Source organism: Trichoderma breve, chromosome 3 (assembly GCF_028502605.1).
Source record: "Trichoderma breve strain T069 chromosome 3, whole genome shotgun sequence".
Taxonomy (NCBI): domain Eukaryota; kingdom Fungi; phylum Ascomycota; class Sordariomycetes; order Hypocreales; family Hypocreaceae; genus Trichoderma; species Trichoderma breve.
Genome location: NC_079234.1, coordinates 4,697,823 through 4,712,771, shown reverse-complemented (window position 1 = coordinate 4,712,771; position 14,949 = coordinate 4,697,823). Strand labels below are relative to the sequence as shown.

The 14,949-nt window shown below is 51.1% G+C and overlaps 3 protein-coding genes across 3 annotated transcripts; 1 reads left to right on the top strand and 2 right to left on the bottom strand.

Moving 5' to 3' along the window:
• Nucleotides 1-1,900: 1,900 nt before the first annotated feature.
• On the bottom strand, nucleotides 1,901-4,594 carry T069G_05839 (DIL domain-containing protein; the record flags this gene model as incomplete). The annotated part of the gene is made up of 4 exons (XM_056173049.1): nucleotides 1,901-3,391; nucleotides 3,488-3,889; nucleotides 3,963-4,339; nucleotides 4,450-4,594. 4 exons carry the CDS (start codon nucleotides 4,592-4,594, stop codon nucleotides 1,901-1,903), a joined length of 2,415 nt encoding a protein of 804 aa, XP_056029907.1.
• A 519-nt stretch (nucleotides 4,595-5,113) lies between these two features.
• Nucleotides 5,114-6,264, bottom strand: T069G_05838 (allantoicase repeat domain-containing protein; the record flags this gene model as incomplete). Its single annotated transcript, XM_056173048.1, has 2 exons — nucleotides 5,114-6,087; nucleotides 6,162-6,264. 2 exons carry the CDS (start codon nucleotides 6,262-6,264, stop codon nucleotides 5,114-5,116), a joined length of 1,077 nt encoding a protein of 358 aa, XP_056029906.1.
• A 1,716-nt stretch (nucleotides 6,265-7,980) lies between these two features.
• T069G_05837 (eukaryotic cytochrome b561 domain-containing protein) lies at nucleotides 7,981-8,814 on the top strand (the record flags this gene model as incomplete). Its single annotated transcript, XM_056173047.1, has 2 exons — nucleotides 7,981-8,125; nucleotides 8,198-8,814. The coding sequence occupies 2 exons, from the start codon at nucleotides 7,981-7,983 to the stop codon at nucleotides 8,812-8,814; spliced, it is 762 nt and encodes a 253-aa protein (XP_056029905.1).
• Nucleotides 8,815-14,949: the final 6,135 nt, after the last annotated feature.

The following is a 14,949-nucleotide window of genomic DNA, read 5'->3' as shown; positions in this document are numbered from 1 at the left end:
GCAGGCTCTTATCACAAATCAGCCCATTTGCTCCCAATCGATCGCCCCCCCAACACCGCAAGGGAGCACAGTGGAAAAAAAAGCAAAGCAAAGCAAACTAAAATAAATTAATTGACCACCCTCTTCTTCATCCTTCCGGGCTCAACGTGGCCATTTTAATTCACATCCATGGCACTATCCCGCCAGCGCATTCCGCTAGTGGGGCCCAAAATGCCGACCCGACTAAGCTGGGTCTTGCTCCACTCCCCGGGCCACGGACCCTCTCCGAGCCGATCGAGCCTTTTTCTCCTGGTGCTCTTTCCATGCCCTATTCTTGTTCTATTCCCTGTCAAATGGTTTAGCCAAATCCAGAGTTGACCGATGCAAGGCTTCTGCCTCTTCGTTGTTACTATACTTGTTTAAGCATAGACTACGTGCCTTGTGCAGTTTTCCCAGAGTGCGATGTTTTTATAACTGTGAGTTCGCGTCAAGTGTGAAAGTGTGAGAGCTTTGATGGACATAGGGGACAACTATACACTAAAAAAGAACGGAAAGCCATTTCATACTTGGAATTGAACTGAATAGATAATTATGGTCGTAAATTAGCTTCATTGTCAGCCGGCGAGCACTAACAAATCGAAGGGTAATGGAATGTTTTGAAAACTGTATGGCAAAAGCCACTCTTATACAATCGACGAATACGGAAGGGGACCTACATCGACACAGTACTCGTCAAAGGATTGGTATAGCAAACCGGAGAGAAATCTAAAAAGAAGGGCGTCTACATTACTCCACAAGCGAAAACTTTTCGCAATATCCTGTCATCTAAGATAATAAAAGCAACATTTTCAGCAAAGAAGCTATAAATAAAAGCCGTCTACATTGCCCGTTCGTATCACCGATGAGAACTAGCATGCAACTCTTTTTCCCAATTCGCACGTCTACTACCCATCTGCCGGGCCAATGCCTCCAAGCTTATAGCCAAAGTTTTGAGCTTCCTATTGGTGGAGTGAAGTTCCACGCCTTCCGTTGGTAATATTAATCCAAACGTCTTTCAAGCTGTGCCCGCACTTAGAACTGATCGAAAACCCCAAAGAAAGATAACACTCATTTCAGTTAGACCTATACCAGGTGCAAAAATAAAGATAAGTAGATTAAAAATCGTACAGTACAGTATGTACCTCAAGTATGCAGTAGAGATCCCCAACAAGCTTCCAATTGTCATGATATGAACTTAACCGCCCAATTACAACGTACATACATATGCAGCCTCGGACCTTGTCCTCTTTACAGACAAGAGTCATCCTCAATCCTGCTAGTAGATCCAAGCATGCGTTATCCATCAGCATTTCCCCTCTTGGCCCCCAAAGTCGTCTCCTTACTGCATGCCATGCTGTCGCTCTTTATGCGTCCCCTCTTTTTGGCTTTGCTTTTTTCCAAATCATGTTAGAGACAGTTGTTCGCTGCGTCGTCTTGCAAGGCTTCGTCGTCTTCACTTCCATCCATATGCTCTCCGATTGATGGACCTTTGCTAGCCTATGAGCAACAGAAAGAGAAAGAGAAAAGAAAACAAATGAATTAAAAATGAGAAATGAAAATGAAACAAACAAGGAAAAGAACAAAAGAACAAGAAAAGAAAAATCGGGCCACCTCTTTCCCCATCACTTCACATAACTGCACCTCAGAATGCGTCGGTAAACAAGTTGCGGCACCCGCTCAGTTGGAATTCGTCATGTACTCGTTCAACGTGCAATAAACCGTAGATGTTGCTCTCTATATATTGTCTCCCTCCCTGTCCACCTTGGCTTTTTGGAAATAAACGCTCACCGACGCTTTTGTTGTTTTGATGCTGCCCCCCCTTCACAGAAACACCATCACCCCCACTCCCCTGTTCCTCCAAAGAGCACATCGGTTTGACTCTTCACACCTCTTCATTTTCCCAGTCCTTCTCCTGAAACATGGGCGGGTTCCGCGAACCATTCACTTCCAACTTTTCCAGAAACTCTGGTGGGACGGTCGGGATGTATTTGCGCTCCCTCTCTCTGTTGACACCTCCAAAACCTGCTCCATATGATACCAACATGTCCGTGACAGATGGTAGTGCAAAAGGCAGCATGTAGGATGGATTCAGTAGCAAACTCTTGGGGGTGCTGTCTTCGTCATCCGAGTCTGCACCACCAGGCGTTCTGATTTGAACACTTTTGGGAGTTGACTGTCCATTTCCGTTGAAATTGCTCGTTACCGGCGTAGTCGGCACACTTTCCGACGCCTGGTTGCTCTTCTTGAGTGCCCCCTCCTTTTGGATTGCGAGAAGATACTTCATAGCACTGGGAGGTAGTCCCTTTTCACCAACTTCGGCGCGGTAATGCGTGGCTGAATGGATCAATTGCTGAGGTGTCATTCTCTTCAGCTGTTGGAGAGTGTCGACCAAGGCCTCCAGATCATCAGCATTTAGCGATGAAAAGCATTGTAGCCATTGCAAAAGTTGGATAACGGGGGCGAGGTGTCGCTTGGCCGCATCCATTGTGGTTTCACCAGTTGAGTTCATCTCGCCGCCTTCGTAGTGCTCCGCCTGTCTGTTGTTTGTCCGCGCCCAGTCCTCCACCATTGAGACGTTCATGCGGATCTGCATTGCCTTTGTTCTGGCTAGATACTTACGGTTCGATATGACTCTGTTGAACAGCTCGCATCCAAGCCAGTAGAGGAGTTGAGAGATGATTTGTGATGTGATGACCGAGTGAATGTCGTACAAGTCCAACACGAAGAGCGTCGACGACAGCAGCGAGGTGACATTTCTAGGAGCGGGCTTCGCCCTCTGTTTTGGAGACGGCGGGCGGAAACGCTTCTCGAGAGGCTGCTCCTTAACTGTAGACTTCCTCTTGAAGATCTTCCATTCGTTTTGGAATGCAATGTCCTCGAATCCCGGGATAGTCTCGTGCTCCAGCATGGCAGGGTCGAGAACTTTATCCAGTCGTCTCTCGGCATCTCGCACGATTAGGACAAAAATCTCATTGATAAGTTCCGCAAGCTGTGCTTGGAATGTGGTTGTTGCCTCAACCAATCCAGCATCTTTCTTGAGATAATGTAGGAGGAGCGTCGCGTTTGAAATCCAAAAGGCTAGGATGGTCATGTCCCACTGGGATTTTTCAACGACAGCGTTGATGCGAGCCATTGCAGATACGAGCAGTCTTCTCAGTAACTCTGGACTAGCATGGTAGTGTGCATATCTTGCGCTGAGGAAAATCATGTTGGCCGGGACTGGTTTCTGTGATGGCGACCGCTGGGGGGTCATCTTGGTAACCACAATATCCAGTATCCGATCCAATTCGTGCTCTTGAAAGACAAACATTTGGTCATGGAGGCAGCGACTCCAATCGAACTCTGCTTGTTCTTCTTCAAAGTCATCCATCGGCTAGTAGTAGGGTGTGGGGGGTTAGCCAACAATACCAAACAGAGAGGAGAGATGGAGGAAATGAAACAAAGAAGAACTAGGGCTATTCAGACATACCTCCGGTTGATCGTCCATACCAACATTGCCCAAATCAACTTCTAGGTCGCGGGCACTCTCCATCATCAGCCGTCTCCGCATTTCGTTTTCCGCCATTTCCTCCTCGAAGCGGTCCTGAGAGAAGCCGGGGTTATAGAAATCGCCCATGATACCTGCACTACCAATAGAATAACCATTGTCATGTAGGTAAAATGACATGTCGCTATCTGGGGGCACAAAGTCGAACGCCGTCCGTCCGGAAGATGTCTTTTGTTCTGAGGATGCCCCCTTGTCCAGCAACAATTTCGATATGCCCTTGTGGCGATTCGTCATTGCCCACATGAAAGGTGTCCATTGGTTGCGGTCTTGCTGATTCACATTGGCACCCGCCTCAATGAGAGCCTCGACGACCTTCTCGTGACCCTGGAGATTTAGTTAGCTAGCCGTCACAGGCATATTTGATTTCTTATTTTGGTATTGTGAGAGCGAGACGAACAAAGCAGCTGGCATATATCAATGCCGGGGTTCCATCATCGTCGGGAAGATTGACGTCGACAAAAGGCTTCGCATCTCCCTCGAGGAGCTTCTTGACCTTCTCGGTGTCGCCGTTGCTGGCCGCCATGGTCAAGGCCCTCTGCAGTATGTCCTTCTTCTCCGACTCTGTCATCTTGTCGTTTGTTATAATGGCATCCTCATCTTCGAGTGCCGCTTCGTTGCGATGCGCAGCCTGGGCCGCCAGCATTTCCATGAGTCTGGCGTCGCTATCCTTTGGGCCGCTACCGACGAAGTCGTCCTGGTTCGAATCGTTCAGGGACAGATCCCCAAAGTTGAGCGGCTTTGCAAGCACCGGTGAGGTGAGGAACTGAGACTGGCCTATCCAAGAGTTAGCAAGTCCAATTCGATGCAAGGGATACTACAGCTGTTGGCTATAAAGGGGGCCTTTGTTCTGTTCGCCACACATCACAACCCACGACGCAACGCACCTTGCCAGCCGTCGTACATCTCCGTCTCCGGCATTGTGAATTCTCCCGCTGCGTGTCTCCTATCATCCAGCGACGTGGGAAGATCAGCCGGAATGGTTCGCCGCTTCTCGCCGCCATTGTCGCTGCCAGAGTCCCCAGGATCCATGGTGGGAGGAGGGGCAGGGCCAGAGTGCCTGGCTCATGGGATGCCGCAGCCGGTGGTCGATGCACGGGCGAGCTCGAGCTCGGATTTGGTATTGCGATCGGATCAGAGGCCGCTGCTTGTCTGCTCGAGCAAAGGCGCGTTTCGGCCGACGTCTGGAGTCGCGTGGGAGGTGGCCTTGACAAGAGAGCGGTCTACTATCCTACCCACTTTCAACGGTTGTGAGCTATAGGTTCGTCATCGGATACGGATATCGACCGGGTGGTCCGTGCACAATCTCCTTTGACCAACTCAGTGCACCTTATTGCACGATTAATTCCCCGTTGAAGAAAAATTAAGGTGCTCACGGACGGCTTCATCAAGCGACTGGGTTTATTTATTTATGCTTTTTTAGATGCCCTTAAACTTTTATTTTTCTCCTCTCAAAGCTTTCTTTCCTTCTTCTTTGTTTCGGTGGCTAAACCACAAATTGGTGCTAAAGTACAAAGAAATTTCGTTAATGCCCAAAAGCAATTTCCCGCTCTACGCCACACGTTTGCCAAAGGCTCGGAATCGCTTGACCCCTCCATCAGGTATCATGGTAAGCTTCACGTGCGTAAGGGGTACATCTCCAACCGCAGACACAAATTTGTGCTCTTGATCAGGCCCAGTCTTGCTGGGTGATACAGCCTCAACCCATCCCTCAGAGTTCGCTTCGGGCTGGTCCTCTCCTTGCCATGACAGACCGTGGACTGCGACCTTTTGCGGAAAATTTCCTCTAAAGTGCGCCGTGTCCACGACAAACTCTTGGATGTACCCCGGGGCACCCAATTTGACAATCGTCCAGTCGACATGGTCCTTGCCTCGCGAGCGCTTCGTCTCCCAACCATCGCCCATGTCCTTTCCGCGACCTGGCAGCAGCAGGTTGTCTTTGGTACCAAAGTGCTGATCGCTGCACGAGATGGCAATGCCACCGTTTTGTGCCGCTGCAAGATCGAAAACGGCGTCCTTGTCCTCGGGGAATACAGGCACTGCGTGTCCAAACAGACGGAATCTGGCGATGCCTCCATCCGGGTACATGTTGAGTCTCACGTGGGTGTATTGCTTGTTGGTGGGCGCGTCAAGCTTCCAACCGTGCCTTTGAGTTGGCCCGCACTCTCGAATGTCGAGGATGGCTTCCCACTTGCCTCGACCACCTTTCCATGAGACGACCTCTTCGTCGTTGTCACTGAAGCATCCCTCCACAGAGATGGCAGGAGCATTGTTGCCATTGAAAAAGGCAGTGTCTATTTCAACACCCTTGACGGTACCAGAAGCGACACCAAGCCGGATCACGACCCAGTCGAATTCTTCGGAGTTGTGGCGTCTAGTCTCCCAGCCGTCGTACCAAGCTCCGGTATAGACCATCTTGCCCGGCTGGCTGATGGGGGCCGTTGGGGTTAAGAGGTTATTGGCCTCAGCAAACCACTCATCTGAGAACCCGAGAACCTTGCCACCCAATCCTGCTGAGACAAGATCTGATGCATTGAAACTCGTGTCAATAACTACATGCTCATGTCCGTACATAAGTAGATGGTAAAGATGAACTTACCGATGCATGCTGGGCGAAATGTCTTGTCAATTTCCTCAGCGCCCAGCTGTGTTGCCTTGACGGCATCGAGCTTATACTCGACCTCATCAGCAAACGAAGACATTGTGTGAGAAATCTGAGAGTGGACAGTCTGATATGATACTAGAGAGTGAATTCGCTCGGAAGATGAGAGTTAAGAGAAGCAGAATACGATTGATGTTGTTTTCTGTTGAAGTCGCGTGCCCCGACCGCCTGATAAGCAGAGCTGCGGCCCCCTCCTTGAAGTGGACATTGCATGTGCTGTAGATAATCGGCCACCTCCGAAGCCGGCCGGCGCTGAGACCCGGCGTCAACCGGCCAAATAAGCGGGGAAGCGCATCAATCCTTCAAAAGAGTGGCTTGTTTCGAGGTCTGTGGCTGTCTAACATCAGTAGGTCCTTGTAATTGTAAATTGGTGGTTGCTGTCCTATTAATGGAATGAGGCCGAAGAAGCTGGCTGATTGGAGTTTATGCTTCGACAATGCCTTCAACGAAAAATAGTCGAATATTCCCTCGAGCGGATAGCCATAGGCGATAGCCACCCTAGATTAAGATTAAAATGATGGATCAACAATCACAATTCTATTAGGTGATGCTATATCATGAGGCGAAGGATATCTTATGAGTACCTACTAGGCATGTACAAGTAGCCAGTCGCAGAGCTTGGCCTCTTAGCCGCCACCTTTATTTTTTTTCAGGCTTCCAGCAGCGTCAATCGGAGGATTAACTATTGGTTACCGATATCGTGGACCAGATTATCTAGCCTGGCAGCATTCAAAGATGCACACACGACCAATTGTCTCCTTCTGGGCTTGCACATGGGGGCCTGTAACCGTTCGTTCGTCTCCCCTCCTTTGATTCGAATGAGACAGGGCAAATGTAGGGTAAAGATGAAGGATCCGGTCCCCAGAAATGTCCGAGGCCAGCCGGTACACTCGTTGCGGAGAAGAGGCGGCTGGGCCTGCGCCTTCGGATCAGCGAAGCAGTCCGAGAAATTCATCCGCCAAGGCCATGTTGTAATGCATTCGAGCATGCGCATTCTAATACGGGACGTGTCACCACCGCATTTCAGGAGATATGCTATGCCAATACGCAATTGAAGTCCAACAGTTCCCATACTCGTTTGACGGTGGACGTACGCTCATGAGATGAAGGCACAAACGGGTTATTGCGCAGATAACACGCAGTGACACGGCACAAGTGTCGTCTTTACTTGCACACTGCACATGGAGTTACACCTTTGCTTCCACCACCTCGTATTCACACCTCAATGCCACTCAATTGACGTGCTGCCAAGGTACAATTATGTTTATTCGCTATCCCAGCGCCTGTTTCAGGGCTTCCCCGCGCTACGGCCCCCATATTTGGCCACCGTCGTGCTTGTGGTTTGCTAATCGACGGTGCTGATTGGCTCTTCTTTCCGATTGCTGTTATCTGTCGTGTTCCCCACAGCGGCATCCTAAGCCGAATCGGTGCTTAAGCCTGGTCGCGCGGCCATGACGTGCTGCAATCGGAATCTACATCAATAACTCGTCACTGATCCGAACTGTCTTCATTTCTCTTGGTTGCTGCTCATTCTTTTCCTCTTCATCCATCAATACCCTGTGATCAGCTGGCATAGCTCAAAGTAGCCAAGGGCAAAGGAATACCAATCAGACTTCCAGCTCAATTACTGGATCATCACGGGACTCGCCTTTCCGAAGCTTTGCAGCAGGACTGCGTCGGAGCTCTGTACCCTAGCCTATCAAAACTTCCCATCCTTCAATAACATTTGTTTGTTTTACATTATCAGATCGACGCCATGGCGAGCGCTACGGGCTTACCAGAACGATTTCCTAATGGCTCCGAGGAGGGGCTGGCAGGACGCGAGACTGAGCCGCTTCTTGGCCGTCCCGGAGATGTTGCGCAAGAAGAGGGCAAATCAACTCTCAATAACCTGGTCCTAGGTATGTAATTCTTCGTGATTGCATCACCACCCATAGATCGGACGTGAGCTTGCCTAACACGAAGCAAACAAGGCACTGGCATCATCGCGCAGATAGGCATCTGGCTCCTCGTCGTGCTCCTCTGGGCTAGCGTCTTCACCAAGCCTCTCATCCTCTTCTCGGGACACCCTCTTGCCCAATCCTTCGCCGTGCTGGTGTTGGTACAGTCGGTCCTGTTCCTCCAGCCCACCCATACAAGCAATCAGAAGCGCCTCGGGCAGCGTGTCCACGGCCTGCTGAACCTTCTGGCATTTCTCTCCCTCGTCGCTGGCGTTACTATCATTGAGTACAACAAGGAGAAGGGCCACAATGCGCATTTCCACTCGGCGCACGGCTATCTCGGCGTCATTACTTCCATAGTGCTCCTGTTGCAATACCTCGTCGGCTTCACCATGTGGGCTACGCCGAAGCTGTATGGAGGTGAGGACAACGCCAAGGCCATCTGGAAGTACCACCGGTACAGCGGATACTTTGTTTTGCTGCTTCTACTGGCTACCATCAACAGTGCGACTCAGACCGACTATAACAAGAACGTGTTGAAGGTGAAGCTCTGGGCTACCCTAAGTTTGTCGGCTCTTGTTGTTATTGGGATTTTCCCCCGGATTCAAAAACAGAAGCTGGGCTTCAGCCGGCCGAGTGTGTCGCTTTGAGTTGGTCGAGGAAGTTCGGTCTGTAGTCCAGCCAGCCTGTTTCAAAAAGTGCTTCGTTACCACCTGGTCATTGCAATGTAGTTGAGCTTCTCTTCTCTTCTCAGTTATGTAGTTATACCTACACAATACCATTGATGCAAATTGGCCAAGATTCGTCCAGCGATTAGTACCCACTTCCAAGTACATGTATATCAATCTTGTGCACAGAATACGAGGCACCACAGTTTCGGATAAGAAGAAAGATACTACGACCTAGCCATGCATCCGTAATGGGAGCGCATTTCTCGTCGACAACCGCAGCAGTTTATTTTTGGCCATGGTAAGCTTTACAATGCCGAAGCACGAGGATCCGCCGACCCTGGACTCTAGTATGAAGAAAAGCAATTTCAACGGTGGAGTCTCTGGCAAGGAATTGACAAGGAAGCCTCAACTGAGCCGAATTGCAGTGCTAATATTACCGGACTCCCGAAGGTGATGACGAGTGGAGAGTCCTCGTTTAGGTCCAGGTAGGACTTTTCCACCCCCCGGAGCCATCGTCTTCGGGGAAAAAGGAAGGAAAATAAATAAGAAAATACTCCCAAGTTTTCGGCTTGAAGGCTGGAAAAGGGTCCCGAAGTGGAGCGCAGAAGTGCGTTGTCTGGAAAACTAGACCTGTTCCTGACCCGTGGTGATCTTAGCAGATCGCCATTTCTATGGAATTCGGGTACGATTCATTGTTGATCTCGGATACGCGGAGACGGCGCAGTTGGTTGACAGCGTTTGGAAGAGTGCGGATTTGCACATGTCAGTTGGTGTAGCGACGAGTCAATACAGGCGATTCCGAGCAGCAACAACTAGCATGCGTCTAGGCAGGGCTTAGGTCCGTTGGCTTTAGAACCAAACGTACAAGTGCCCGTTGTCTTAAATGCGACTACCTAGGTACTCCGTAGTAGGTATCTACAATACCTCCTTACATTTGGCCTCTCTCTTGTAGACGTCTCCCATAAGCATATCAAAGCTGCCGCCTCACGGCTTGCTTGCCAATAACTATGACTACAGGCATAATGTCAGTTTACCTCTAAATCGTCCATTCGCAGCGCCGTGCATTTGCATTAGCCATTAGCAGGCTCAGAGCGACACGTGTCTCCGTCGTGTCCACTTCCCCAATACGGATTCGGCCAGGATCTCCAATGGTACGCCACCGACGCAATAGCGGGCCGCAAATTCACTCTCGACGTCACCCACCCGTTGGGACAAGGCGCCTTCCCGGTTTGTCGCCCGTACGGGCACAGTACGGTAGGTACTCGTACTGGGGGTTTCGGTGGTTGCTTGATGACAAAGACGGAACGCCTTTGGGCCACGACCAGCCGTGATCTGTTTTGGCCATTGATGTTGCTGGAAATAGAAAGCTGTCGATTGTGGCGTCAAGTTTCCATGGCTCTCTCCAGTTCCCGAGTGCCGGATGCTTAATGTCTTTTTCTTCAACTGCCCGCTTCCTCTCCCCATCATCTCCTGCAGCAACATGTCACATCGTACCCAATATGCTAAGGGTTAAAATAGGTGAACAAATTGCCCGCCAGCGAGTGCGGCTGAACCTCCCCCTTTGCTACCACGACAAGTTGCTTTAGTAGCGGGTTACTACGTCATTGCGCTCCTGGACGCTGTGCTCGTTATACCTTAGAATGCCGCATCGTGACAAAGAGCCCGGGTAGCGGCATTGTGGCTTTCGCGATATCGGTCTCGTCGCATGTCTCAGTTGTAGCTTGGGCCGGTTTTCTCATTTCTTAGGTATGTGGTGGATGGTGGCGTGATGCGGTGAAGACAGACAGGAAGCCCCAAGCCCAAGGGCCCGGCAAAGAGCATATCCACGCCGCGAGCAAGCGATTCCGCTGGCACGGCAAGCGGGTCGTTTGCCAACATTGAAATGAGCTACGTACGGAGTACTGTGGATACAATCCAGTGTCCCGGACAAGTTGCTCCCGCCTCTCTGGGATTTTCGTCGAAAGACGGAGAATTATTATGTACTTGACGGGGCCGTCGATGAAAGGGCCTTCCGAGTACATAAATTACGAGAGTTGGGTTGCCACAATCTCATATTACATGTACGTGCGAGTCAGCGAATACCTTGATTAGTTGCACAGCCCTCCATGGTCTGGATAGTCGCACCGGAGTGGAAATATGTAGAGATACTCGAGTGAGAGTGAGCTTGCTCGTGCTTTAGGGGGTGAGCTGCCGTCAGAGTTTCGCCCTTTCGTTTCTCCCTCTCCCTAGGCCACTCTCAACTTTCGATGGCTCGGACCGATCACCCTTCCGCCAGGCTGTATTGCATTGCATCCAGTGCCAAGGTGGGTTTGGTTTTGGCAAGTTTTGCATCACCTTCCCTGCCACTTATATCGGTGGCCGATTCTTTCTAGCAGATAGACATCACCCACTCCCCACCGCTACGGCCTACAGGGGGGTTCTTTGAAGATGTACGGAGTATCCCAAAGACAGATAGTTTGGCATCTTATTAGGTGGGTGGGTATAGAGGCCGCGGACGCAGGCGAATGGTCCGGGCTTTGGTGGCCATAGGAGGTGTCCGTTTAGCTCTGGTTTTTCTTTTATTTCTGTTTGCAGGATGCCTGTATTTGGGTGAGGAATACTTGTACATGTCAGTGGCGGTCTCAAAGAAGAGCATGGAGTTGAGTCGAAATTCTCGCTTACCATGTATACTAGGTTTGGAATATTATGTCGGGGATTTTTACCAATTATAACGGACTAAAAATAACCTCATTTGGCGAAGAGCTTGCATCCGAAAAAAGAAGTCTACCTACAGTCTACCTACACCTACAACAATACAGGGTCAAGCAAGCCCGGACAGTCAAGGTATGTAGACGTGGGAGCGGGGGGGTTTCGGTTGTAGCTGCGCACAAGCGTTCAGGTGACCTCGGGGGAGGTGACGGAAATGGAACAGCAATATGAGATGATAATGAGTTCGCCAAGGATCACAAAGTTTCTTCTCTCTCGATAAAAGAAGGGATAATACGAAGTATTTGCGGCTGCACCGGGAGACAGCTTTTTGCCCTGCTTCACAAATGACGTTGCTGCAGTAGGCCCCGTGGGGGAAATGTCACATACTGACTGGGGGGACTTTTTGTTTTGCTCTTACGAAGCCGGGCCTGCCTGTGTCTTGTTCCCATTTGTGAGACATGATTGTACGGTGATGCGCCGTCATCAGACGTACAGAGCAGAAGTTGAGAGCGTCGCCGCCAACGGATCAGCGGTCGATCTGTCGGTCTATTCCCCGGAGGGCATCGCATGTTGTTCGCGTTGCACGGAGGACACAGGCATGTACAGTATCATTTGAGGTCTGCATGATTACATGTACGTCACAACATAGCCTGACAAACTTCGAGTGGCCGTGATTCGTCCCTCGTACCCGGTGTTGGCTATCCCCTGCAGGCGGTAGCACGGCGTCGGCCTCGCAGCCTTTTGGCCAGGATCCATTGCATGAATGCTCTTTTTCTTCCATGGATGGTGGAAGGGCATAGGCACATGTCGTGTACACACAAGCAGGGAGCGGCCGGATAGGAGAGCCGCTGGACGGGGACCAGTCAGCTGTGGCAAGCACGGAATACAGGATTGCAACACAGCATGAGGCATTGCTCAAACGGCCAGTTCGGAGCTTCGTTGGATAGGGCTAGTCCTGGCTGGCGTCCGGGGAAAGGTTGCGTGGATGTGGATGCTAGTCGAGATCAATTTGCAGGGCTCGAGATTGCTGGTACGGTACTCCGTACGAGTGCAGGCAAGCTCGCAACTTGGCTACATGTGCTAAGAGATCCATGGATGGCATCGAAGCTTTTTTGTTCGGCGCCGCTGTGGTCTGTAAGCTGCTAGCGTGCAATCTGCGTAACCCACGCGCCCCTGGCTGGTGGACCCGAGTTGAGCTGCCTGAGCGAAGCGTCAAGGAGGCCATCGTGTCGTTCGTTCGTCTTGATTCCCGAGGGATCGAAAAGGCACAAGTGCTCATGTTCCTTGTTCGGACACGCCACCACCTGGTTACCCGTCCCAAACATGCACAAGCACTGGCCTGGCTCGGAGCCTCCTGGCGATGGTGTCAATCTTCCACGGCGGTGCCACTCACTCTACCTGGCAGTTTCGAGGGTAATTGGTAAGGTATCGACATGTATCCTCAACCGCATGTAAAGCATCAGCATCGGGCCGCACCATTGCATCGATACGGCGGTCAGCATTTTAGGCCGGACCGAGCAGATAGTTGTTTTGACTCCATGTACATGTCCTACGGCACTGGCGCTGAAGCCTCAACTCTCAGCTGACTGACAGATAGCTGTATTACCAGAGACATTTCGCATTCAATGTTGCTTTAAGTGCCCGTGTTTCACGTATCTACCTGGACACTTCCTATACGAGTAGCTGTGGCACATTCAAGGCCCTGAAGCGAGGGAGTGGTTCAACAGGCGCCACGCAGCCAGCCAGCCGGTTCTGTACATGTACCTGCACTGTAGTCATCCATCCGTTGATATGGGATGGATCAATGTCTTCATGTTGTCAGCGGTCAGCGGTCAGCACCGTGCTGAGGTTACATGTATGTGTTGCGTGAGCTGCCGTTGCTTGGATACACGTTGTACCTATGCCATCGACGACAGGTCGAGCGTATGCAAATGTGAATATGGAACAGACACGTCGACAACATATGCCCCGTTTGCCGGCAAGCGTCGAAAGCAGCCCGCCCTGAGGTAAGTCCCGTTAGCCTGGAAGCCAAGCCGGAGAGCTGAGATGCTCTGGACTCGGTAATTTGTAGACATTCCGCGTGGCCGCAATTTAGAGTTGGGGGAAAAGGCACGCGAGCTTCATGATGCCCGTTAGCACGACCAAGACCCTCTCTCTCGCTTTGTACGAAACGGCTTGGTACAAACGCTCGGAGTACTTGCTAACTTCAAGTTAATCAGCACGAATTTAGGTGCGGCTACAGGCACTGCTAGCGTGTTTAAGCGGCTTTAGTACTTGTACGAGCACATTGATCTGATTGAAAGTATCCACGAACGTGCTTCATATGTGTTTGGCGTTTACAACATGAAGGCAAGGCGTCGGTTCAGTCCTGCGTTTCTCAGCGCAAAGGACGAGGAATACATGTCCACTACCTGCACCGCAAGCACAGTACAGGTAAAAAGGCAAAATCCCAGATAGACCGTGGTAATGAAAAAGAGAGAAAAAACCTCTTCACACCCCTTGACGTGGGGCTTCCTGGGATCGCTGGATTGGTTCACCGGAAGGGCCTTGGGGGTTGGCTGGTGCTTAGCGGGCTCTTAGTGAATAAGGCCTGGGCTGATGATGAACGCCAGCCTCCAGTTCCTGTCGTCACCTACGTCATAATTTTTTTTTTCGCTCCCCTAAGCGGCCTGGCACTGGCCCTTGCCGGGGGGTGTTTCTGGGGGGGCGATGACATGGGGGGTTTTGTGGAAGCGCTTTTTTGGCATGCAGAGCCAAACTTTGCCCACCATAACCAGACCATGCAATCCATCCAGTTTCTGCGCCCCCGTCGCGAGCCTCTGCAGCGTTCTCCAAGTTTTGTTTCCCCCAAGAAAAGGTCTCCGGCTCTGCAGCAGGCCTGGACCTGGAGAGCCTAAGCAGCAGTAGTGACAGCAGTGCCTGTACTCTACTGTACGGAGCAGTGACGGCTGCAGCAACCAGCACGACTGGACGGAACAGCAGCAGCAGCAGCAGCAGCAGCACGACTTGGCTCTCCCTGCCATCTCCCCACCCCTGCCCTGGCCCGTGGCTCGACTACCGCTACGATACCAGAACTGCACTGCACTACTTGTGCTCGCTATACCTGCCGCACCGCTGTGACGTGTGAGGAGGCCCTACAGGGAAGCACAACCACCACCAGCACTGCGCTTTTCCCGCACCAGACACTTGACCTCCAAACCTCTCCACACAACCAACCCGTTTTGCCCGGCGTAGCGAGAACACGAGAGCGAAATAGAAGCCGAGGCCAAAGGGGAACGGAGACAAGAAGCAGGAAACAAGACAGAGAGTGAGAGAGAAAAGAAAGAAAAAGCAAAGAGACAAAGAAGGAACCACAGTCACGAGTCACAGACAGAAACAGAAAGGCAGACGACAGATAATCTGAAGAAAGTAAGTGAGAAGAGCCGG